This window comes from Aquarana catesbeiana, linkage group LG03 (genome assembly GCF_042186555.1).
Source record: "Aquarana catesbeiana isolate 2022-GZ linkage group LG03, ASM4218655v1, whole genome shotgun sequence".
Classification (NCBI taxonomy): Eukaryota; Metazoa; Chordata; class Amphibia; order Anura; family Ranidae; genus Aquarana; species Aquarana catesbeiana.
Genome location: NC_133326.1, coordinates 495228525 through 495254841, shown reverse-complemented (window position 1 = coordinate 495254841; position 26317 = coordinate 495228525). Strand labels below are relative to the sequence as shown.

The window sequence follows — 26317 nt, the reverse complement described above, 5'->3', positions numbered from 1 at the left end:
GTGACTGGATGTGGAGCAGAAAGGAGAGTTCAGAGTCCAGGATTACACTTAGCACCCTGGCACATGAGAATTGACCAATAGGCATACTATCATAGGCGTGCGCAAGGGGTTCGCCAGGTGTGCCTGGGCACACCCTAATCCTGGAGTTGGCAGCCCATCAATTGTGGGCAGGTGACAGGTAAGCCGCGATCCTTACTTGCCAACCCCCAGAACCTGGACAGGATAGGCGGCTGGAGTGGAACTTAAGGGACCGATCTGTATTTTCTTCTGCAGCAGCTGAAAGTAGGCTTCTCCTCCTTTTCCTCTCGCCGATAGTCAGCTGCCACAGGAGGACAGTACAGCAGGTTGGTACCTATTGTTTCCTACCCCTCTTATCCCAGTTCCTTTTCTTTCTGCTGCCCAGGTCCCCCTGTATGCTCAAGTTCTCCCCCCATTGTTTTAGGATGACGAGTGGGGAAGAGGTTGGTTAATATGTCACAAAGGCATATGTGTTGGAGCTTTGAGGTGCACACCCTAATACAATAGGCTGCGCACACCTATGCATACCATCAATCTCGACTAAGAAGGCAGGGGAAGGGGCACTTGGGGAAGTAAATATTAAAAGCTTAGTTTTTGATAGATTGAGTTTGAAGAAGTGGTGTGACATTCATTCTTATACTAACCACTTTTAGATATATCTGTTCATTTGCATAAATTACCTTTGGATAACCCTCAGTTTTGCAGCATCCCTCCTAGACAATGAGTTATCAAATGCTGAATATTTTTCTCCTGACCAAGTTGCACCCGAGGATCTACAAATATTTTGCTTTATTAAATGTTATTGCATTGGGGAGAGATTTCACTGAAAATGCTTTCATTTAGTTTTGTATCCACAGGGCACATATTTCTGCTTTACTGCTTGTCCTCCAAGGTCACCTTTTACAAACAGTCGTTAGCATTGTGCTTGTGTTGGGAAAATACAGGTCTTGGAGGATTACTTAATGTCTATGGAACATGGACAAGAACGCAGAAGCTTCTTACTTGTGTCTCTAAAGCCTGAGATTACTTGCTTCCCTTTCATATTGTGTTCTAATGTCGGCTGAATTATCTGCTCATTTCTTGGTTTGGCAGACCTAATAATTGTTTTCAGTTGTCTTTTTTATTGGAAAAAGCGCAACATACTAAAGAGCATAGGAACATACAGTATATGTTAGGTCAGTGACATACATTAGCTAGATATTACAGAGCCCCAATGCTGAATTTAAAGAAGAACCACTTAACCTTCTGGTATTGAATCCTGTACTGTCTCATGAGCCCGAATTGGTTTTGTTCTAACCCTATTATCCACTGTAGAGAGGCAAGGCTGACGTTTATTGATAAACTCTAATGTCACTGTTTGATATAAAATTGAAAATCACTGCATTCTAAATGTACCTTTGATCAAAGCAAATGTAAAAGTTCTGACTAGATGGTATCTGGTTCCCTACCAGCTTTGGAACCTTTACCTGACTTCCTCACCACTATGCTTAAGGCGATGCCACTTATATGGTACCATGTATCATTCATGGTGGGAATGCGCTAGACAAGCCTTTCTCAACCATTTCAACACAGGAGAACCCTTGAAATAGTTCTCCAGTCTCGGGGAACCCCTGCTAAGAATTAGAAATCTACAACTCATGATACATTAGTGTGATGGTCAGTGGGAAGAATGGTCCTTACACTTGTGGTCATTGGGAAGAATGACCTCCTTACAGCTAAATAGCTAAAAAGATCAAAGGGGTCGTTGGGAACTTATCTGAGGGGCAGAAATGGCCCAATCCAGAAGGAACCCCTAGCAACCTCTGGATGAACCCTAGGGTTTCACGGAACCCTGGTGGGGAATCACTGCGCTAGACTATGGAGATTCTGGAACATAGTCTTTGCCTTGCTAAGAATAGTTACAGGAAGCCCAGTCCCACAGTCACCATGTATCACTCTATTGATGAGCCACTTTAAAAAGGTTCCCCGAACCACACAAAAAAGTATATTCTTTATCTTCTTGGCAGCTAAGTTACCCATAGCCAGATCAAGAAAAAAGACTTTACCCATTTCTTTTCCAATGATTTTGATTATTCTTAACAAAAGACTAGCATAGTTTTTTAATACCAGCTCACTACATGCATGTTGATCTTTAACGTTCTTGGTCTTCCCAGTTCGCAGTCATTACAGCTCGTCAGTGGCGTCTCCAGCTTTCAAATTTAGGGGGGGCACATGGGGGGACAGGGACAAAAGTAGGGGGGCAACTATAAAATGCATATATATATATATATATATATATATATATATATATATATATATATATAAATATATATATTTATATATATATATAAATATATATATTTATATATATATTTTTATATATATATATATATATATATATATATATATATATATATATATATATATATATATATATATATATATATATATATATATATATATATCCTGGGGCCCTTTACTACGACCCCACAACGGGCCCTTTCACATGTTCTGCAGTGAGCTCCCTTCCTACTGTATTGGGGTCCCCCAGGGTGGCAGAAAACAAGAGATATATGTCACCAGCATATCAAGAAAATAAAAGGATCCAAAGCAGTGGGAGAACTATCAGGGTTGCAAAGGTTGTCTTGCCTCCGGGCCCTGGTGTTCTGCCACTGTGGGGTTCCCCAGCCTCCTCTTGCTGTCCTGCCCCTGCTATTGACAGCGCTGGTCTGGCATCTCTTGGAATTTACAGGCTGGTCCTCCTGTCCTAAGGACAGGAGAAATCAGTCTGTTTTTTCAGTAACTGAGAGTCCTGGTGGAGTCCTTCCTGCAACTCGCTCTTCTCCCTGCCAATGAGGATGCAGGTGAAGGAGCAGATCGGGCGGCCGTGGTTGTGTGAACGCTCGCATTATGCAGTGTCAGCGAGCAGGGGAGGGGGGAGGAATCACCCGCAGGAGCTGACGGGGGACTCTCTCCCTCTTAGACATTGATTTTTTGTAAAAAAAAAAAATTTTTTTTTTTTTTTTGGGGGGGGGGGGGGGGGGGGGGCACATGGTGGGGCACAGCATAATGTTGGGGGGGTCAGGGCCCCCTCTGGCCCCCCCTAGGGTCGCCATTGCAGCTCGTCTGTAATTCTCCTCGTTCCCCCCCCCCCCCCTTTTCTTTTACCTTTCTTTCTTTGTTCTCATTATTCCTTCATAGTTCCCTAATTCCTTGTTTCTTTGGTCTATTGTCTTGGAATTTGTATAACGTGCTGATTGGGGCATCGTTATCTGCTGCAGATAGATGTTTACTGTTAATAATTGTAGTATCCTTCAAGTCGAAGCTGAGACTCTGTGGTTATGCTGGTGTATGTAGTCTCTGAGTTGTATCTATTATTAATGCTGGAATGTCAATGGATACTAGTTGTAACAATGCTGACTGTGTGTTCTTCCACGATCATCTTCTTTATTTTTTTTATTTAAAAATCTCAGTAAAAAAATGTTGAAAGAAAAACTGAAAATCACTATAGTCATTGGCTGTAAATTGGACCTATCATTAAAATGTATACTTTAACCACTTGACCTCGGGAAGATTTACCCCCCTTCATGATCAGGCAATTTTTTGCGATATGGCACTGCATTATTTTAACTGACAATTGTACGCACATAAAAAATTTAATTTTCTCCCCACAAATAGAGCTTTCTTTTGGTGGTAATTGATCACCTCTGCGTTTTTTATTCTTTGCGCTATAAACAAAAAAGGACCATCAATTTAAAAAAATAAAACAATATTTTTTACTTTCTGTTATAAAACACAAATAATAAAAAAAATTGAAAAATCGAATTTCTTCATAAATTTAGGCCAATATGTATTCTGCTACATGTTTTTGGTAAAAAAAATCCCAATAAGCATATATTAATTGGTTTACTTGAATGTTATAGTGTCTACAAACTATGAGATATGGTTATGGAATTTTTTATTTTATCTTTTTATACTAGTAATGACGGCGATCGGCGACTTACTGCGATATTGTGGCTGGTTATTGGACACTAACTGACACTTTGAGGAAGCCAGTATTTTTGTGTATTGTGTGTGCTGCTTTCACTAGGGGAAGATATCGCTTCTAGTCCCTGCTTTGCAGAGACACAGGATCGGTCACTTCCACCGTGTCAGAACTGAAATATGCCTTGTTTACATATGCATATCTCAGTTCTCTGGGTGTTACTAATGATTGGCGGGTGCCGGAAATCCCCAGGATCCGCAGACCGGCTTCTGCTGTGAATCATCACAGCAGGTGCGGCCCTCTGGAGGTGCGCATGTGTCCCCTGCAGGTGGAAGCGCAGAATCATGTATATATATATATATATATATATATATATATATATATATATATATATGTGATCCTGCCCACAGCTGCTGCCCTGTAGCAGTAAGTGCAATAGGGCAGTCAGCAAGTGGTTGAAGAATTCATGGGGCACAACTCAGCATCACCACATAACATTTTTTGGGGAAAAAAAGTACCATAAAAAACCTTGTCCCAAGCAACGTTATGAAAATAAAAGCCTAGGCATTCTAGATCTCATAGTGTCTGGCTCAGTCAGTTAACTCTCAACAGCAATGTGGGTAATTCACTTCATTAATGACTGCAAAGAGTCTATTAATAGCAATCAAAGAGACCCAATTTGGTAAAAGAAGTCATCTAGAAGCAGGGCCTGCATGTGTAATAATGTACATATGTACTTATAAACTTTATATAGAGACAAGTTTAAAAAAAAAAAATCACACGTAGATAAGCTTATTTATATTACAGAGCCCTTGTCAGGTCCTGAAACAAATCCAAATTACACTCCTTTTCAATAGAAGAAGTAATAAATTCACCTCTCTGGAGGTCTACATCTTCGAACCACCCTCCTTCCCAGTGCTGCAGCCTAAATAGGACATCTTTGGTCAGGAGTGTCAGTGACCCCCTGTATGCTGTGGTTCCATTCTTTGACCCCATCTAATACTGTGTGTTGCAGTGACATAGAGGTTAAAGGATGGAACTTAAGCACAGGGTGAGGGGAAACTTCCAACACACGCGTTGGATGCTGAAAAGGGTTTATTGAGGCTGCAGCACTGGACACAGAGGAAGGGTAGGAGACCCTGGCCTTGACTGAGTTGATTCTACTCCCTCTTCTCTTGCAGTAGATTGCCATTTGCATTTGTATGGAACTGGCAGGGTCTATTTAACTTGATCTGTGTATATGTATTAAAAAATATATTTAAAACATTCTTCAATCCCCTCTGAAACTCTTGACATTTACATAGTGGAGGATTGCCACACTTTGAGCCAGATTTTCATGATATCACTCACTGTAACTGATTCCCCTCTTAGCCTTTACACATTTCCTGCGTGGCGGTGGACCGGTGGCTCGTGTAAAGCAGCACAGCTTCTTTGTTAAAGCAGAACTACATACAGTCAATTTAAAACATGAAAATGTTAAAGTTAACCCTGATAATCTCACTAACATGCATGTTGCATGTTGCTACCATATTGTATTATATACTGCTATCCTCTTCCAGGATTTGAGGTCTTCCCTCCATTTGAGCATCATTGATTTTCTAAACATGTCCCGTGTGAGTCAGCACCCAGTCCCTAATGCATTAGCCAAGTATTGCAGGACCATCTACTGATGACCTAACAGTGCCTACTTACTTCCCCCTGGCATCAGGAAATTCTCCATCCAGCATCTTGCGAATGCTGGATCCCATGCTGTATACTGAACTCAGTTATCTCAGGCAACTCACAAGATGTGCTGCTTCCACAGTTAAATTCTTAAAGTTATAAAACATTAAGTAAAGGCTGCCTAAAGTCCTTCTTTAATTTTGGTTTATGTACACAAAAAATGTGCCTACTCATTAGTAATATTCCAGTAATAATGTTTTAGTATAGTATATCATTTTCAGTATAATATACTCATGTCATCAGATGAATAGAAATACAAGATATCATGATTACAGGTGACAATAAATATAAGACCATGACAAATATTTCACCTAGTCATTTTGTTTTGTTACAAATTGCTATATATTTCAGCAGAGAAATGCTTTTTATATGGGCTGGTAACTCAAAGCCAAAATTTGCCTGTGTAAAATAAGCAGATCTTATAATACACAGCACTCTACATTGCAGGAAAGAGTCCATGCAGTGATTCTTAAAAGTACATACAGTGGGGCAAAAAAGTATTTAGTCGGACACCAATTGTGCAAGTTCTCCCACTTAAAAAGATGAGAGAGGCATGTAATTGTCATCATAGGTATACCTCAGCTATGAGAGACAAATTGTGGAAACAAATCCAGACAATCACAATGTCTGATTTTTGAAAGAATTTATTTGCAAATTATGGTGGAAAATAAGTATTTTGTCAATATCAAAAGTTCATCTCAATACTTTGTTATATATCCTTTGTTGGCAATGAAGGGAGGTCAAACGTTTTCTGTAAGTCTTCACAAGGTTGTCACACACTGTTGCTGGTATGTTGGCCCATTCTTCCATGCAGATCTCCTCTAGAGCAGTGATGTTTTGGGGCTGTCGCTGGGCAACACGGACTTTCAACTCCCTCCAAAGGTTTTCTTTGGGGTTGAGATGTGGAGACTTGCTAGGCCACTCCAGGACCTTGAAATACTTCTTACGAAGCCACTCATTCGTTGCCCGGGCAGTGTGTTTGTCATGCTGAAAGACCCAGCCACGCTTCATATTCAATGCCCTTGCTGATGGGAGGAGGTTTGCACTCAAAATCTCACGATACATGGCCCAATTCATTCTTTCATGTACACAGATCAGTCGTCCTGTTCCCTTTGCAGAGAAACAGCCCAAAAGCATGATGTTGCCACCCCCATGCTTCACAGTAGGTATGGTGTTCTTTGGTTGCAACTCAGCATTCTCTCTCCTCCAAACACGACGAGTTGTGTTTCTACCAAACAGTTCTACTTTGGTTTCATCTGACCACATTCTCCCAATCCTCTTCTGGATCATCCAAATGCTCTCTAGCAAACCTCAGATGGGCCCGGACATGTACTGGCTTAAGCAGGGGCACACGTCTGGCACTGCAGGATCTGAGTCCCTGGCGGCGTGGTGTGTTACTGATGGTAGCCTTTGTTACGTTGGTCCCAGCTCTCTGCAGGTCATTCACTAGGTCCCCTGTGTGGTTCTGGGATTTTTGCTCACCGTTCTTGTGATAATTTTTGCGTGGAGCCCCAGATCGAGGGAGATTATCAGTGGTCTTGTATATCTTCCATTTTCTAGTTATTGCTCCCACAGTTGATTTCTTCACACCAAGCTGCTTGCCTGTTGCAGATTCAGTCTTCCCAGCCTGGTGCAGGTCATTCACTAGGTTCCCCCCGTGTGGTTCTGGAATTTTTGCTCACCGTTCTTGTGATCATTTTGACCCCACAGGCTGAGATCTTCCGTGGAGCCCCAGATCAAGGGAGATTATCAGTGGTCTTGTATGTCTTCCATTTTCTAATTATTGCTCCCACAGTTAATTTCTGCACACCAAGCTGCTTGCCTATTGCAGATTCAGTCTTCCCAGCCTGGTGCAGGTCTACAATTTTGTTTCTGGTGTCCTTCGACAGCTCTTTGGTCTTCACCATTGTGGAGTTTGGAGTGTGACTGTTTGAGGTTGTGGACAGGTGTCTTTTAAACTGATAACAAGTTCAAACAGGTGCCATTAATACAGGTAATGAGTGGAGGACAGAGGAGCCTCTTAAAGAAGAAGATACAGGTCAGTGAGAGACAGAAATATTGCTTGTTTGTAGGTGACCAAATACTTATTTTCCACCATAATTTGCAAATAAATTCTTTCAAAAATCAGACAATGTGATTGTCTGGATTTGTTTCCACATTTTGTCTCTCATAGTTGAGGTTTACCTATGATGACAATTACAGGCCTCTCTCATCTTTTAAAGTGGAAGAACTTGCACAATTGGTGGCTGACTAAATATTTTTTTGCCCCACTGTACGTAATAATTCTATTAAGTAGGAAACGATTGATGCATCAGAAAAATTATTTATGGCCAATTTGGCTGTGTATAAATCAGTCACATTTGCTGGGAAAGCCCGAAAATTACAAGCTCACTTAAACTATTTACAATAATTCAATCAGTATTAATCAGTAAAATAAGCAAAAATTAATAAAGTGAGTGAAAGAAATGCCCACTACTGCATAATGTACATTGTATTTAGACTGTAAACAATGTATGGATCTGGGGGAGCTCAATGTGAAACTAATCTAATGTGGTACATATTAAAAGTTTTAACAAACATTACATTGTAGTTAAAGTAGAAACAAAGACACAACTTTTTTTTTTTTTCATTTCAAAGTGGATCTTACCCCCAAAACAGAACATTTTGATGGTGCATGCATTACTGTATGCCCATCAATAGACATCACATAAGCCTTTTCTTAGATAAAAACATACTTTTTTTTTTTCAGCTCCAGGTTCCCCAGAGGCCATAGTGATGTGGCCTGTCCCTACAGGTGCACCCTGGGAGGGTCACGTCATCACTGCCCTACAGGAAAACCTTGCCCGATCTCGCGTATGCTCCATGTGGAATCAGGGAGGCTTACTGAAGAATAAAAAGCCACGCAAGATTATGTAAGACACATGAGATTTGGCGCATGCACCGTACATAATCTGGGGTGGCTTGGTGCTGAACAATATCATATGCTTCTATACCAGTTTGCATCTATACATAAGATCAGGAGTGATGTCATTGGTGGGCCTGTAAAAAAACAAAAAAGAAGAAGCTGACCACAATTAAAATTTTGAAAATAAAGGCGTAGGATAGGAGGAAGGAGAAAAGTGAAAAGTGGTGCATCAGCATGAGCGATACAGCAAAAATTGATAATTATATGTATATACACACAATACAATCATAATGGTATTATCAGATGGGGGGGGGGCACTTTAAACAGAGTGAAGGAGAATTATAGCCCCTGTCTGTTTTTTTTTTTGCCATTTGTGCCCCATTGGGGAGATTTCTCCATCACTTCCTGTCCCCATAGCCAAAACAGGAAGTGAGAAGAAATATCTCCAAATTGAGGGAATTCCTGGTTGTCACCAAGGGGTCCATAACTAGTTTCCCAATTGGAGGATTTCCCTTCTAATGCTCTTCTATAAAACTGTAAAAAGAACAAATAGTGAGGGTGAATCTCCATAACAGGGTGGGGTAGATTTGCACAAACAACATTAAAAACCCAATAGTGACTATAATCCCCCTCCACTTTTCCTTTTGTTATACCTTACAAAGAAATTCCATTTACAACAGCCAAACCTCCCAGCTCTCCCTAGTATAATGCATAATTGTGGACCCTAATAGAGTTGTGGTACAACTGATGGATATGCACAGCCATAACACAGAATAACAGATTTCTTGGCAAATCCCAAATATTTTTTTTAGCATTATATTTTAACGTATGTGCCTCTGATCCCTACTATTCTAGCACATTAGAAATGCAGACTTCTTATCTCAGCAAATGTTAAAGCATCAAAATTAGTCTGGACCCTCTCCCCCCCCCATGATAGTACACTACAAAAAAAAAGTTAAATTATGTCATCATTATTTGAGAAAGATCCTGGGAAATGTTGAATAGCCTAAATTCCACAAAAACAAGTTTCATCCAGTTTTGTGGTGCATTTTATCTTGAGATTTAGGCTAGGGCCAAAATGAATGGGCTGCCCTGCCTCCTGTAATACAAAAGGTCCCTACAGCATTTTAGAAATCGCAGCCACGCATGTGCAAGTGCAGTGCAGGTCCCAGTGGGGGTGTGATTTCCAGTGTGTCTGGTATGCCATTAGGGTTAAAGGCACCCCTGCGTATCCAGCATGTTTTTCGGTGCGGGTGGTGGCCAGGGTTACCAACTGTCAGTAAATTCACTGACATTTTGTAAAAATCTGTGAATTTTACATCTGTCCATGAATGTCTGTTACGGACATGCAAAGTGCATGTCTGTAATGGACATTCATGGACAGATGTAAAAATCATGGATTTTACAAACTGTCCTTGAATTTCATGACAGTTGACGACCGTGGCGGTTGTGCCTGCGGGAACAGGTGCGGATCGCAGCGGGAACTACCGATACAGATGTGAACCTAGCCTTAGGCTACTTTCTATTTCCCAGAATCTTGCTAGCAAGATGTGTTGTCACCTCCTGCAGTCTTGAAGGCGGGTGAAGAGTAAGTGTATTAGCTAACTTTTTCCGCCGAAAGGTGTTTTTTTTTAGTTTGCCGTTTAATGCGATGTTTTAGCAAGAGGGAGGTGGTCATACTAAATAAGCGGATCTTGCTTGAAAGTCTACTTTAAAACATATCTATGGTCAAAAATCAAATACTTATTTCTATATTGTATTTAAAATATTTCTAGCCTACTCCTATTAATCTGAACAATCTTGAAGTTTGTACACTTTTACACACATTTACTTCCTTGAATTTGGTGATATGTATTCACTATGCCCTGCGAATAGGCATTGCTGTGTCACACATTTCACAGAGCTTGCCCCCTGAACTACAGAGTTGCTGAGAAGAGGAGTTTCAGGAGGTGGGTCAGTGCAGGAATCACTGCTTACAGGCAGCAAGGTACCATGGGATATGTAGTCCTTAGACATTTAAAGTAAATAGCAGAGGAGAAGCTGCAAAGCATGTAGGGAATCCAAACTGTTGTGGAAAGAGATGACAGACAGAACTCACAACATAAAAGGATTTTTTTTTCAAATACGCAAAAATTAACTTGTCAAATATAATTTTTGTCTATATTTTTATTACAATGCTGATGTTATAAAATGAAAGTGTATGCTGTAACTATTGTATATATTTCCTTTAAGCAGTTACACAGTGTAGTTGCAGTAGGTAATCCAGAGGCGTAACTAGAACCTTCAGGTCCCCAGTGCAAGAAACCATGAAGGGCCCCCCTCCTTTTATCCGAGCCCCAGGCTTCCAGTTCTGGGAGAGCGTACATGGACATCCTCCCAGAACTCTGCCTCCCGCATAACCCCTGGGGTTCCTGTGTGTGCACCACGGGAAGTGTGAAGCCCAGTGGGTGAATGATCAAATTAAGATGCTTATAGTAGCTTCACAATTCCCACAGTGCACACAGGAGGAGAGGGGCGGGAGAAGAAGGAGCAGATCGTCTCTCTTCTCTCCCACCCATGCAAGGGAGGGAGAGGAGAGAGTGCAGGCTCTGGGCTGAATGAGAGAGACGCTCTCAACCCCGCTGGAGCTCATCAAAAGTGGCGGAACGCCAGGGCCCGGTTAAAAGTGCGACCTTTGCGACCCTGGTAGTTCCGTCACTGAGGTAATCCACTTTGTATCTAGTGAGTAATCCACAACTCTACACATTTAATTTAATTACATTTAAAAATAGTGAAGAGCAAGCATGAAAAAATATAAAAGTCATATCTAAAATTATTTTTAGGTAAACACAGTAATAACTCAAATATGTGCTCACTTAAAATACATTATGCTTTTATTTTTAAGTTGCCTTACTTATATGACAAGATCTACAGTATGTTGCACTTCAAACATCACCTAACTGTATGTTTATTTTGCCATAATGGAATGATTTACATAATTTATATGTATTTCTATATACTGTATATATTAAGAAAAATTAGGTGATGTTTCAAAAGAGGATTTAAATGGTCATTGGAAACGTAATCAGACCAGGTGGCCACAGGAATGGCTTTCAAATGTAACAATATATGGTTTATGCTGAAAGTGGTTTTCAAAAGAATGTGAAATATTTCATGATGACAGCGAGAATTTCTGTGGTAAACTATTGGGAGCATTACAATAATCCCCAATTCGATCAGAAAATGCTTTGCTTTATTTGAAGTACTATATATGTACACCTAATCATTAAAATCTCATATAAGCTTTAACATGTTAATGTAATTTCAAAAGCAATTTTTTAATATGTTTACTTAAAAACCTAATTTGTGTGACTGGAGGAACCTGTTAGTTTTTAGTTAGTTTTTTTGTTTAGCCAGCGACCAAGCATGCATGTTTATGTGAATGAAGAAGGGAAAAAGGACCATAGCCAGACAGCTCTAGCACCAACCTATTATGGGAACAGTGGTAACTGGCCAAAAGCTATCCAGCATTAATCAATATAAATACAGATATTAAAAATAATAATAACGAAATGCGTCAGTTGCATGGCAACCGGAAGTGACGTCAGATGCCGATCGAGACCATATGTGATGTGTTAGAGGACCGGGAGAAGCGCCATTTGCTCTGCCTGTACACTGTTATCCAGCGGCACTGGTGGCACTGGCAGCACTTTAGAATACTGAAGCAGGAGTTGTTTGATGAAAGTTGTTTTATACAGTATAATGCTATGAAAGTTCCTTCTTTTACTTTAACATATATCTGTGGAGCAATGTGAGGAGAAGAATTGGCAGCCTATGAACTTGAAGAGTTGTGGGGGATCCCAGAATAAGAAAAACGATGGGTGCCGATCAGTAACATGAGAGGCATATTAGGTTGGTGAGTGCTTAACCAGAAGGGAGTGGTGTGTTCACTACAGTCACGTGATGCTTGGAAAATACACTTAGTGGATATTGATAAGAAAAAATGAATATCGTGGACATTTGTTTGAGGACAATTTTTGTTTAATTTTGTCACCTGTTCACGTGTGATGACACAGGGTGTTTTTTTTATTATTATTACTTTCAATATTTTATTTATAATGATTAATGCTAGAAGACCTATTTATTTGAGCACAGTACCTCCTTGAATTGGGATGTATATTCTAATTTGGTATATGGGAACTTGTTTTAGGTTTTTTAAGGTGGCAGCAGTGGATTTATTATTAATATTCTTCTAGTCTTACACACATATAGATTTTTTTTTTGTGTCGCAGAGTTTACTATTTGGCTTAACTGGCCAAAAGTATTCAGGATAACCAATCGCCATTTCTGCTAAGATCTGTAAACTGCTGATGTGTTATATCTGATGGTGCCCACAAAAATTAAAGCAGTATTAAACCCAAAAGCAAACATTTATTGTATTGCAGCTCACCAGTTCTTAGATGTTTTGTCGATGTTTTTTCTTAGATTTGTTTTCTTTTTCAGGCTTTCTTTATTCTATTTTCATCTGGTGATCCAGTCAGTAAGTCAGTTCTCTTGCAGATTTTATCAGTTTACAGAGATGAGACAAACCATTTAACAATGGCAGGGGTGTTTACAAGGATCAGCTTTTATTTATTTATGTAAAACTTTTATCCCAAAAGGAAAAAGATTGTTTGCGGTAACTGATTATAAAGCATGATCTGAAGTTTGGCTTCAATTTGTTAGTGTATTTAAATCTGCTACTACATCTAACATACTCTCCCCCCCAGTCTGACAATGCTGCTCTTTGCTGTGCCCCCCCGTGTTCCTTCATCCAGAGTGGGGGTACTCTAAAGCAAGAGGCATGTAATTTTGCCAGATCACCAGGTGAAAGCAGAGGGAAAAACCCTAAAAAAAGGAAACTTATGCAGCCACCACATCTAATGATTGATAAACTGCAATATATTCCATTTTTGGTTTTGGGTTTAAAACCACTTCAAGATTAAGCACAAATGTGGCCAAAACAGGTAAAATCAAGCACTAATTATTTCATGCCTGTGGGTTCCTTTCAATTCTCATTTTGGATCTTTGTGTTGAAATCACATAAAGCCTTATGATGGTGGATGGACCAGTACGTGAAACCTCATTAATCAACATTAGCTTGCTAGCTGTCATTGCCAGGCAATTTGCATGTAATCTGAACTAGCAATTAGGAGATTTTTTTTATATACAGCTATAATAAGATGTCGTCATTCTTGGCTCTATTATTCCAAGCCACCATTAACCAGTCAGTGACAAGTTCTTTAATTTCACAAGTGTCATAATTTTTCTAACAGGAATGAAGTGTATTTAACATTCCCTTCTAAAAATGTATATAAGGCAAGAATTACATTATGTGCATGGAGATTGGCAACAGGCAGCGTAGAGAGCAGCTGGCTTTAATAGATATTAAACCCAACTAATTTCTGAATCGGTGTGTGGCAGAGCTACTAAATAGAGCCTTTTCATTAAACCATACCTGCCAAACCACGTATTCCCATGCTTGACTTAATAAATCTGCTTTGTATTGGTTGGCACTCTGTGTAAGTCTGGAAAACATCCATCCTTCTAGTCTATTGCCTGACTCATGTTAATGCCACATATTTCACAGGTGAGAGGCTTTTTGGCTTTTATCGCCGCCCTGTTGGCAACTAGATTGTAAATCTATCTAAGCATAGGTGGATTTTTCCTATCCATTTCAGCATTCACTAGTCATAAATCCAAAGTACTGGCAAGCTAGATATTGTCATGCAATTATTTTTACTGGTGAAGCAGTTAAAGTTTTACTTTACCTTTCCTGACAAATTTGATTTAACTGGGACGTGATACAATAAGCATTACCTAATTAATTTTGTTAACGTATATGTAAACCCAGTAAAAAGAAAAAAAATCTTGTAACATCTTTGACATGTCATTATGTAATTTTAAATGTCATTTCTCAATATTTTCGAACCTACAGTTTCCATTAAAAAAATATCAGGTGTCCATGAAGGCACGTCTTGTTATGGGGTGAGAATGCTGTGTCTCTGGTAGCTATTCATAAGTTATCACCCCATTACATGTGTTTCCAAAGGAGATTATAAGCGAACACGATGACACATATTGCACAGTCATGTTCCACTGCTATCACCATTAAGAAGCTTTTCTGGTTCAATAACATGAAGTCAGTATTGGAAAGGGAGATCAGCAGAACTGAAATGCAAAAAAAGTATTAAAAAAAGTTGAACACTGTATTTTATTAAATAAAAAACATCTGGCAATTACTTTAGAAAACAAAATACTTTCTAGTTAGAATTGCAATTATTTTTTGTTTAATGCAATGGAGGTGACAATTAAAGAGTTAAGAAAGTCCTTAAAGAACAAAAAAAGTCCACCTGCAAGTTAATGTTATATTGTGCTAGTATGCACATTATGGCATACTTACCTTAAAACGAAGCCCTCCAGCGGTGCACTGTCACACCTGCCAGGGCTTCCATCTTCTTCCTTCCGGGTTCGCGGGCTCTGACTGTATGAATGGCCGAGCCACGATGATGCCACTCCCATGCATGTGTGTAGGAGTCAGGGCCGCAGCATGGAGCTCTAAAGGTACACCATGGTTATGCCGTCCCTTTAGAGTGCATGCACCGGTGACATCACGGCTGCATCCCATGTGAATATCTCCTAAACAGTGCAAGTTTAGGAGATATTCACTGTACCTCCAGGTAAGCCTTATTATAGGCTTACCTGGAGGTACAAGATAAAAAATTACACATTCAAAACTGTGGAGTGAGTTAGCCTTTCAATTGCCCCCATTCATCTTTGCAAAACCTGGCAATAAGGAGACATTTCAGGCCCATTATTTATGTATATTCAATTCTAAAATAAAAAAAATGGCGTGCCCCCCCCCCCCAATCCATACCAGACCCTTATCCAAGCATGCAGTATGGCAGATCAGGAAAGGGAGGGGACGAGCGAGCCGCCCCCTCCTCTCTCACCTCCTGAACCATACCAGGCTGCTTGCCCTCAACAATAAAGGAACTGTCAAAAACTGTCTTTGTGTTTTTGTTTCTATGTGACGCTTTTTTTTGATGCATGAGTAGGGGTACAATGTACCCCATACTCATTCCCATAGGGGGGGCAGGATCTGGGGACCCTCTTGTCAAAGGGGGCTTCCAGATTCTGATAAGCCTCCAACCCGCAGACCCCCAAAACCACAGCTCAGGGTTGTGGGGCAGAGGCCCTTGTTCCAATCAACATGGGGACAAGGTGCTTTGGGGTAGGGGGCATATCCCCCCTGCCCCAAAGCACCCCCCATGTTGTGGGTATGCAGTCTTGTATGGTTCAGGAGGGGGCGCTCACTTGTCCCCTACCTTTCCTAACCTGCCAGGCTGCATGCTAAGATAAGGGCCTGGTATGGATTTGGGGGGGGGACTCCACGCCATTTTTTTTATTTTGGTGTGGGGTCCCCTCCAAATCTATACCAGACCCAAAGTGCCTGGTTTGGATTTGGGGGGACCCCATGCCATTTTTTTCTCTAATTGTTTAGCCTGCAATTTTTTTTTTACATTCAGCTGTCAACAGGGAACTCCACTGACAGCTAATGACTCATCAGTTGTTAAGGACGCGGCGACTGGCTTCCTGGTCCACTCCTTAGCAACCAGATATATACAGTGTTTTTAAAGGGAAACACACGCAAAACGGAATCTGCTGCGAGAAGAAACTCCCTGACTCTTTCCAAAAATGCACCGTGTTCCATGCGAAACCATGTTAAATGGACTGTAGTGCATTTCTGCAAAACTGAAAATGCAGAAAAAAGCGCATAGGTGTGAATGTAGGGTCCAATTGCCCCTGCTACAATTAAACTGCAAAATGCCTTCAGACTGACATGGACACCGGATGCATTTGTGAACACAGGCTAACTGATTAAAAAAACAAAAGTCCTAGGCAAGTAAGGTATGCAGACTCAATACACATTGCCAAGTTTTCTGTTAAGGGACAGTACATTTAAAAAAATATCATGGTATAAAGATACAAAATATCTGAGCATTAATGGATGGGGAGACCGGTCCACTTTGAAACAGTAGGTCTATTGCATAGGGCTGCAAGTACATCATTAATCTACTTTACACCTCTGTTTTCCATCACTGCATACAACTGGCGTTGGTGTTGAAAGTTTCTCTCTGGTTCATTTAGCCAAAATCACACAAAATGACACATATTCAGAAGAGTCTGGGAAAAGAAATAAAAACACAGCCTGGGTGCCTTGATTTGGTAGACAAGAAAATTACTCTTCAACAGAGAAATCACATGTAATGGATGGAATAATTCCCTCCTCCATCCAACATACAATGCTATTAGGCTTTCCAACAAGATTCATTAGCATCAGACTACATTAGTTGCAACATTCAGAGCCTGTGCCACAGTGGTATTTTTGATGTGAAACATTCCCCAGGATTGCTGCCTAAATAAGAATACAACTTTGTTTAACTTTTTTAAAGATGTTGACACAGATGGGAGTTGGCGAGCTGTTTTACTGGTGAGGACGTAGCTGCTCAATTAGCAGATATAATTTGAAACATTAAATCTTAATTTGAGAGATATGTTTGTTTGACTATTATGTTTTCTTTTTATGCTTCTTCTCAGATCTGGTAAGCGGATATTTTTCGACCCCGCCTGTTCTTGACATTGTAACTGATGAACTTGTGATCAACGTGAATGACACATTAAGTATCACCTGCAGGTAAGACAGTATGGATGGGATAAAACAGATTCTTCCTTTCATTCTACCATTGTTACATATTTTAGGTTAAAAAAAGACACAAGTCCATCAAGTTCAACCAATAGAAAAATAAATAAATAAACAGAATAAAGAAATAGAAAGCTTCCATATACAGAATCCTATACCTACAGTTGATCCAGGGGAAGGCAATCGGATATTCCTTGGATAAGCAATCCCTGTTGCAATATTATTTTGCATTAGGTCAAGGAAAGGAAAGCTGTGAATTGGCTGATACATGTAACATGGACTAACCTTGTTTCTGTTACTGATGATATTTGAATAGTGCACATGCTAAAAAAAACAGTGGTGGACAAAGCTAGCAAGAACATTTTTTTACCACCTTCATTGGAAGACATTTATTCATTAAGAACAGCACAGTGGCTAAGGGGTTAGCACTTCTACCTAGCAGCACTAAGGCATCCGTTCAAATCCCAACCACAACTCTACCTGCCTGGAGTTTGCATGTTCTCCCTGTGCCTGCGTGGGTTAACTCCCACACTCCAAAGACATGCTGGTAGATTAATTGGCTCCCGTCTAAATTGGCCCTAGCATTTGTATGTATAAATGTGAGTTAGGGACCTTAGATCATAAGGTTCTTGAGGGCAGGGAAAGATGTAAATGTGCAATATATATGTGTAAAGTTCTGCAGAAATTGATGCTGCTATATAAATCCCTGTTATAAAAAAAATTCTATCACACAGCAGGGCAATGGTAAGCAGAAGCAGAGACTATATGTGCAACCGCTTTACTACAAGGTTACAGCTCGAGTCTCCCTCGAGTCTCCCTCAGCTACTTCAAAATAGCACTAGGACAGAATGAAACCTAATTCGGAGTACTTCTTATGCCGCAGAAAGATTTAGAACATGTTCTATATCTGAGTCCGTCGGAAATGCCAACAGAAGAAGTACGATGGGGCATACACACGGTCGGAATGTCCGACCAAAAGCTCCCATCGGACTTTTTCTGTCGGGAAGTCCAGCAGTGTGTATGCGGCATTAGGGGAGAAGTCTGGGATTACAAAAAACACATACTCACCTTCATGCTGCAGCATCAGTGTGACACTGTAGCTGTCAGACACCAAGTCTGCTGATCAGTCAGTTCTTGGTTTACATGGAGTGAAGAACAGTGACTGTCTGCTCCTCCAGGCTGGGAAGGAGGTGGGCTTAGCTGGGTCCAGCTCAAGGCTGCACGCTGAAAGGTGGGGCCTGCTGTCAATCCGGCGGACAGGTGGGTCCTCAAATATTGTCGGGATCCTTCCCAAACCTGGAGCAGCTCTGTCTCGTCAACTGATAGCGCACAATAGTCTGCTATCAACTGACTCTGGGTCATAGAAGTACAATAGTAAGTTGTATACAAACAACGAACAGTGGTCATGGGGACTTTAGATGAGGCAAGTCATTTCATGGAATACAAATTGTGTAAAATAATAATTTATTGCATATTCCATTACATGAACTTGATTTCAAACATGGTGCAAACTTATAAATATAAAAAGCTAACATGGAGACAATCAGTAGGTACTTCAATTCATCTTGTAGTAATATAGATAATATTTCATAAAAGGGTAAATAGTAAATCTCGTTTCATAGAAAGGTACATGGTAAATCTCAAAATGTTGCAAATAGTAAATTGTACTTCTGTGACTATAAAGAGAAGTATGGCCAAAAAAAAAAAAAAGATTTGGGTATACTTCTTTTTAAATTATACATCTGTTAAAAGTGAAATTTCTCCAAAAAAGGCCAGCACTCCAAAATATTGTAGGGCAAACAGAACCTATTTTGCAAGGCACATACCTTTGAAATGTTGCATAATTTTTTGCTTTCTGATGAAGTAAAAGTGTTTTATTACATATTTTTGGAGTGCTAGCTTTTCCTTACATCAGTGTTGAGGACGGTTGGTCACCCACAAACATTGAGATGAAAGGTGTGTATGGGGGCAGACCTTGGACACTATTGTGAAGAGTAGTAATCTGTCTCATCTACAGTGATAAATCTTTCTCGGACCTTTGCAAATTTCTTGCAGTTGACTTTCTGGGTTTACAGGCTTAGGGGTCGCAAATACGTTGTAAACCTGTGGCTGAGTCTACCAGAGGCAGAGAGGCAATCATATTTGCCTTTAACTGTGTCACTAATGTGTGTATAAATAGATAGATAGATAGATAGATAGATAGATAGATAGATAGATAGATAGATAGATAGATAGATAGATAGATAGATGTGAAGAGCAGACTTTTTTTCATGCCTTGAACTTTCTTGTAGTCTATAATGTGTACCTGGGTCATAATGTAGATACCCCTTCATGTCATGCTCAGGTGGCATCAATAAAAAATGTAAGATGTCTTCTGTATGATTTAGAGCCAGTCAGTGAAGGTAGCACCTGCTGCCCAACAACACCTGGGTATTACAAACTAGGAGAATAATGGTTGGGACATCATGAAGGTTGCCTCCACTTCTCACCTTTCTGACTAGTGAGAAGTGCTGAGCACTTCTCTGAAAGTGACAACAGTATTTAAATGAAAGCAAATTTATCATGAAGAGATGTAATTGTTATACGTGTGGATACAATGATTCTTTCTGTCCCTTTACATCATACGGTTGTACTAATATTTTCCTTATATGGAAAGCCACGCCATTTAAACGTTTTTACTGTTCTTTTTTTGAACACAAGCCCTTTGAAAGTTGACCCCTCCCTTAACCTGTTCCAAATTTCACAAAAAAACAAAGCATTTTGAGCATAATGGGTATTTTTGATACATTTTCCTTCAACTCAACACCTGGCAAGGATTTCTAAAAGCCCCTAAAGTGATATTACTGGCAGGTCAAGTACTACTTTTACTTCTATCTATAAACAAATGCCTCAACATGTGATTCTTGGGATATGTGAAATCATTTAGCAAGTGCCTTACATGAAATATGATCATCTGCTAATGTGTTGTGTCGGTTTTAGACCTTATCACTACGAAGTGCAATGACACTCCGTAACTCATATCAACCAAACAGAAACCAGCATTTAGCCTTTAAGAGAAGTCCGAAGAATCCCATTTTTATTGGTCACTGTGGTTATATCTTATTACCACGCTCCACAACTTGCCAGTATGTGTATTTAAACCCAAAAAGAAAAATGAATATGTCACAGCTTATTATTCTTTACATTTGGTGACTGCATTCATTTTCTTATTTTAATTTGGTTTCCTTTCTTTTCACCTGGTAATCCTGAGAATTACACACTCCCTGTCCCTGGGTGAATATGCTCATTACTCCTCTGTATCTATGGAGGGGGCCATGGTTGTCACCCAGACAGGAGTTCACGCATGTCTGCCTTCGTTCATCACACAATTACATGGGGTTTGGGAGAGTAATAGTTTATAAAAAAAAGTATAGTGTTTAATGCATCCAGTTCAGCTCACAGAAGTGATGAGGGCATTTTTGGCAAGATTAACAGGTATTTTATGTACCTGTTAAAATTTGTTCTTAAAAATGTGAAAACTGAAAATGAATGCAGCCACAACTAAGGATTGGTAAGCTGCATTTAGGCCAGGTTCACACATATGTGAATTGAATGTGGGTTTCCTCGCATCCAATTCGCATGACATGCGAGTGTAACCTGCTGTCAATGGAGCCGGCTCACACTTGTCTGGGGCAGCCACTGTTCGGATTGTACGTGTTTGGGTCCGGTTCAGGTGTGAATTCAGGCAAAAATTCAGACCTGAATTGCATCTGCACCAGTGAACAGGGACACATCTGACCCCAGGCATGAACCCGCGGCCACACAAATGTGAACCTGGCCTGGTGTCATCTAACCAATTTGGTACCAGTGGTTTTTTTACCCTTTTTTCCAGACCACAGCAATTTTCTGAATTTAAAGAACTGTAGGCAAAACTTTTTATTCTATTTTGGATAGAGTAAGGGAGGGTTATAACCCCGTCAGATTTTTTTTTTGGCCATCTGTGTCTGGAGATTGCCCTTCACTTTTTGTCCCATAGATATAAATAGCTATAAATAAACAAATATTAGTGGCTGATGCTCACATACGTGTCCTGTAAACTCATGAACAACATAAATGAAAAGGCAATGTGATTAAGCAATATATTATATACTGTATACAGGTGAACCTCATAAAATTGGACTATCATCAAAAAGTAAATTTATTTCAGTAGTTCAATTCAAAAAGTGAAACTCATATATTTTATATAGATGCGTTATACACAGAGTGATATATTTCAAGCATTTCTTTCTTTTAATTTTGATGAGCATGGCTTACAGCTAGTGAAAACCCAAAATTCAGTATCTCAGTAATTTGAATATCACATAAGACCAATAAAAAAAGGATTTTTACTACAGAAATGTTGGCTTAGTGAAAAGTATGTCAATTTACAGTATAGTATGCATTCAATATTTGGTTGGGGCTCCTTTTGCATGAATTACTGCATCAATGCGGCGTGGCATGGAGGCGATCAGCCTGTGACACTGCTGCAGTGGTATGGAAGCCCAGGTTGCTTTGATAGCAGCCTTCAGCTCATCTACATTGTTGGGTCTGGTGTCTCTCATCTTCCACTTGACAATACCCCACAGATTCTCTATATGGTTTAGGTCAGGCGAGTTTGCTGGCCAATCAAGCACAGTGATACCATAATCATTAAATCAGGTATTGGTACTTTTGGCAGTGTGAGCAGGTGCCAAGTCCTGCTGAAAAATGAAATCAGCATCTCCATAAAGCTGGTCAGCAGAGGGAAGCATGAAGTGCTCTAGAATTTCCTGGTAGAGGGCTGAGCTGACTTTGGACTTGATAAAACACAGTGGACCAACAACAGCAGATGATATGGCTCCCCAAATCATCACTGGCTGTGGAAACTTCACACTGGACCTCATGCAACTTGGATTCTGTGCCTCTCCACTCTTCCCCCAGACTCATGGACCTTGATTTTCAAATGAAATGCTAACTTTTCCACAGTCCGTGATGATTTGGGAAGCCATATCATCCCCAACCCAATAAACTAACTAGAATTAACTCCACTTCAAAAAGGTGAAAGAAACATATATGCAAACAATCCAAAATCAAAAAGGCAAATAAAAAAATTCCATAAAATATGAAATACGCAAAAATACTAATCCTGCAAAAAGCAGAAATATTGGTGTATCCTGGATTGGTTCTGAAACATAAAGTGTAATATGGGAACTAGTTGCAGCAAGCACAACCTGTATTGCAGCTGCAGCAGCTTCATTGGGAGCAAAGTGCAATTGGGGGCAACGTTGTGGAACTTTTACACAAGATATGGCCCCACAGGAGTGGGAGTGAAAACCATTTCATCTAAAAAGAAGTGACTCCGAAGTGTTCCCCTTGGTGGGGCTGATTTGTTTTTTGAAGGTCTTTGTTGCTGTCTAATTAGGGGGATTCACTCTCTATAATTGCCCTGGCCACCAAAGTCAATGCAAATGAAAATGAGGGTAGATCCAAAGGTTTGACTTTAGGGAGGAAAACTTCAAGGGTGGGCAATGGTTCCTGTTACTGTGTCGATTTCTCTTGCTCTGGAAAAAATATCCTCTCCCTTCCTGTTGAGTCTAAAGGGCAAGAAGTGAAGGGAAATTTCATTATTGAGATACTAAGAAAAAATTATTTTAATCCCTTTTCAACTCTATCCAAAGTGAAAAAAATAAGTTATTGTTTTAGATATACTTTAATCTGTCAAACTATTCTAGGTTTTACTATATACTGTACATCTTGGAGGCTTGCTACTCCAAGGTACCACAGCTGCAGATACTTACCTTACCCTCATTCTTCTCCAACCTTGTCAGTCGGCAGCCAGGAGCGAGGGAGAGTTAATGAGTCAAGTCATAACATTACTGTGTGGGAGGTACCCAGCTACTTTTCACTTGGCTAACACTCACAGCTGGGTCACCACCTCAGCATACAGGTACTGTAATTTGCACAGATAGTGGCCTTAGGCCTCTTCTTCCCATCTTCCTGGTCACCTAACAGTTCTCACAATTAACCCTTTCCCACCTGGAGTACCTGAAGTACTCACAAATATGGGCCCATGTTTGATACGTGGTTCAGAGGGAGGCTTTAGTAATCTAGCTGACCATCCAGGGCCCATGAGATGTGGGGGCTCGGGCCACCTGATGCATGCTGCACCCTCAGGTACTCTCTCATCATCAGGTGGGGGACTCCTTTTCCCCCTTTACAACCAACTCTAGAGCCAACCAGGTTTGCACTAGTAAAACACAAAAGTCACTCCATTCCCCAGTAATAGACACTCCTCTTCATTAGATATTTACACAGCGTTATATAGCTGCACTGAAATGCATTTACTTGGTTAAATCATCAATAAGAACAGAACAGTCCAAATAAAAGCATTAGTATTCTCCAAATATTGGTTTAAGGTTAAGGCCTATAGGTATTTGGATAGCTTGTGGCTTTCAGCAAGAGATCTTTGCACCTTCACAGGCACCTTGCCTAGGCAGGTTGCCTACAGTGAGTTAACTAGTTTGGCTGCCAAGGTCAGGGAGAAGGAGTTAATGTTTCACCGCCTTCTTTGGACAAGTTCGTGGGCTTTTTGGGATCCGGCCTCCTGTGTTTTACTAAAGGAGAGGGGTCCGGGTCGCTGAGAGTGGGAACTATCAACGAAGAAGGTTGCTGGAATAATAATAATAAGCACGTATGGGGCCCATTATGTGCTGTTCCTGGGAGTAAGGGAACAGAGGGCACTGGACTGGCTGAGTGGGCGCAAGCTAAGCATGCCCTCCTAATGCAAAAATCTTAATTACAAGTGTGTGGTGACATGGGACAAGACATTTCACTAAGGAACCCTGTATATTACTGCTGCACACAGGTGGCTCATCTCTGAGTCAGGGAACTGCCTTAAAGTTTGATTTTTCACATGACCGCAGGCTCCAACTGGCCCCAGGCATTGGTGAGCATGCCACTGGTGCAGTAGACCCTCTCGCACAGAACAAAGGGGACACACTAAGTTCTCTCTCTCTTGCAGGCCTCTCTGTCTTTAAATCCACATTCCTTATTCTCCTATTGCAAGCTCCATATATGGGATCCTTCTCCAAGGGGGGAAACGTGAACACCCCAAGCAAGCCTTCCCTTTCTCTTTCTGTCTCCCGGCTAGAAGAGCCCTAAGCTCAAGATCTACCCACCTTATAAAGGAAAGCCCACGTGACACTCCACCAGTAGCTGGTGCAACTCTTATGTGGACCTCTACTTGTCTACAACTTGGTTAGCAGCCAGGCAGTGTCCTGTGGTGGGAAATTAAGTACATGATTCCCAATAGTCAAACTGACTGGAGAAGAAACAAAGGGAAGGTAAATATGCAAAGCTGATGGAGACACTATTAAAGTAAGCTCATTGCGCTGCCCTGCATGGACAATGTACAGGTTTACTTTAAATGTTTCAAACTTTTTTTTTTAATTTTTATTAAAAAAGTATGTTACCCAAAAGTTTGCTTGACTTGCATGAATGAGAGAAACTAAAGCATTTTCTCCATTGTGCTGTGTTGACATTGATTTAATCATTACTATTTTAAAAGTCAACTGCTTCTGGGAAAGATTTGGATAAGTTTATTTTTCTTTGTAACATTTTTTACCATAGAAGCCACACACTTTAGCAGCCAAGGATCTAAAAAAAACTGCCTGCTGCAGAAGGTGGAAACATATACGGTATACTGTATCCAATAACCTATCTATCTATCCATCTTTTATTCAGCAGATCCAGCTCAACTCTCCTGTTGCAAAAATGTCAAAGTACAGACTTTTCTGTCTTTGCAGCAAGCAGTATGTTAAGCAGTCATGTGGTGTTAAATCCTGACCACAGAAAGTGTGACGAATGAGAGTGCCACAAGTCTATGACTGGTCCAGTATAGATTTATGAATCTGTACCTGTATAAACTAATCAGTTATAACATAGGAACCCAGCTGCTGGTGATGCAACACACCCTAGTGTTTCTAAATATGAAAAAAATAAACCAGCACTACAGTTATTAGCCTATTATAATTATATAATATTATAATATTGTTTTTCACTATAATGTTTGAATAATGAATTAACTGTAGGGCTAGTTTCTTATTTTTCATGAATCTGTACCCACTGATCTTTGATCAATTTTAATAAATCCATACTGGATATCTACGTGAACCCTTAGAGCTACCCCGTATAATAGGGAGCTGTGGAGGTCACACCAGATCATGTAAAGCTGATGAATAGGGAACCCATTTCACTTATCTGTAATCAAACATTAGACCCTTTTCTGGTTTTTAACTAAAGTTGACCTAGAGTTCGGAACCACCTTCCCCATGCTAACCTATGTTCATAGAGAAGCTACATATCTGGGAATTAATTTCTTATACTCATCAGGCAGCTGCTCCAGGTCGAGGTCCAGGCTCCAACTATGGTTGGAGGAGCTGTAAAATTTGCACTTTCGTAGTTCAGAAACAGAAGAGCTTCTGAATGGCTGTTTTTCTCTCACCAACAAGTCTTTATGCCTAAAAACATGTCTTATTAATAGTTACAAAACAACAAACTGATACAGTTATCAATATATGGAACCATAAGAAAGGAATATGTAAATGTCACATTGGAAACTACTTTTAGAGGTTGACAATAAATTATGTCAGACAATTTTGGTGAAAAAATTCCCCCATCCCCTTCCCGCTTGACTTTATTTTGTTACAATAGTCAAAAAATGGCAACAAAATCTCTGCCCAAAATGTAGTTCCAATAATTTATTATATTGAAAGATAAATATAATAAAATCTGTATTATATGATATGTTTAGATATGTTTACTGTTAATTCTAGGGATTTAGTTGGCATATCTTGGTAGTATTGCAAGGGTTCTCCTCTGGGTTAATTACATTTACATTAGTGTAAAATGCTAAACACAGCAGTTTTACATTTATCAGAAGACTCGTAAGCTCACTGATTTTGGTAGTAACTTGACATCCCTTAGCTTT

General features: G+C 40.1%; 1 protein-coding gene across 1 annotated transcript in view; it reads left to right on the top strand.

Annotated features, from left to right (window-relative positions):
- The window catches only part of FLT4 (fms related receptor tyrosine kinase 4), a 380521-nt gene that overhangs the window by 146340 nt on the left and 207864 nt on the right, over positions 1 to 26317 (top strand). The window contains exon 2 of the mRNA XM_073621068.1: positions 17229 to 17325. Within this exon, the coding sequence (XP_073477169.1) occupies positions 17229 to 17325 (97 nt within the window). The remainder of the gene's footprint in view (positions 1 to 17228; positions 17326 to 26317) is intronic.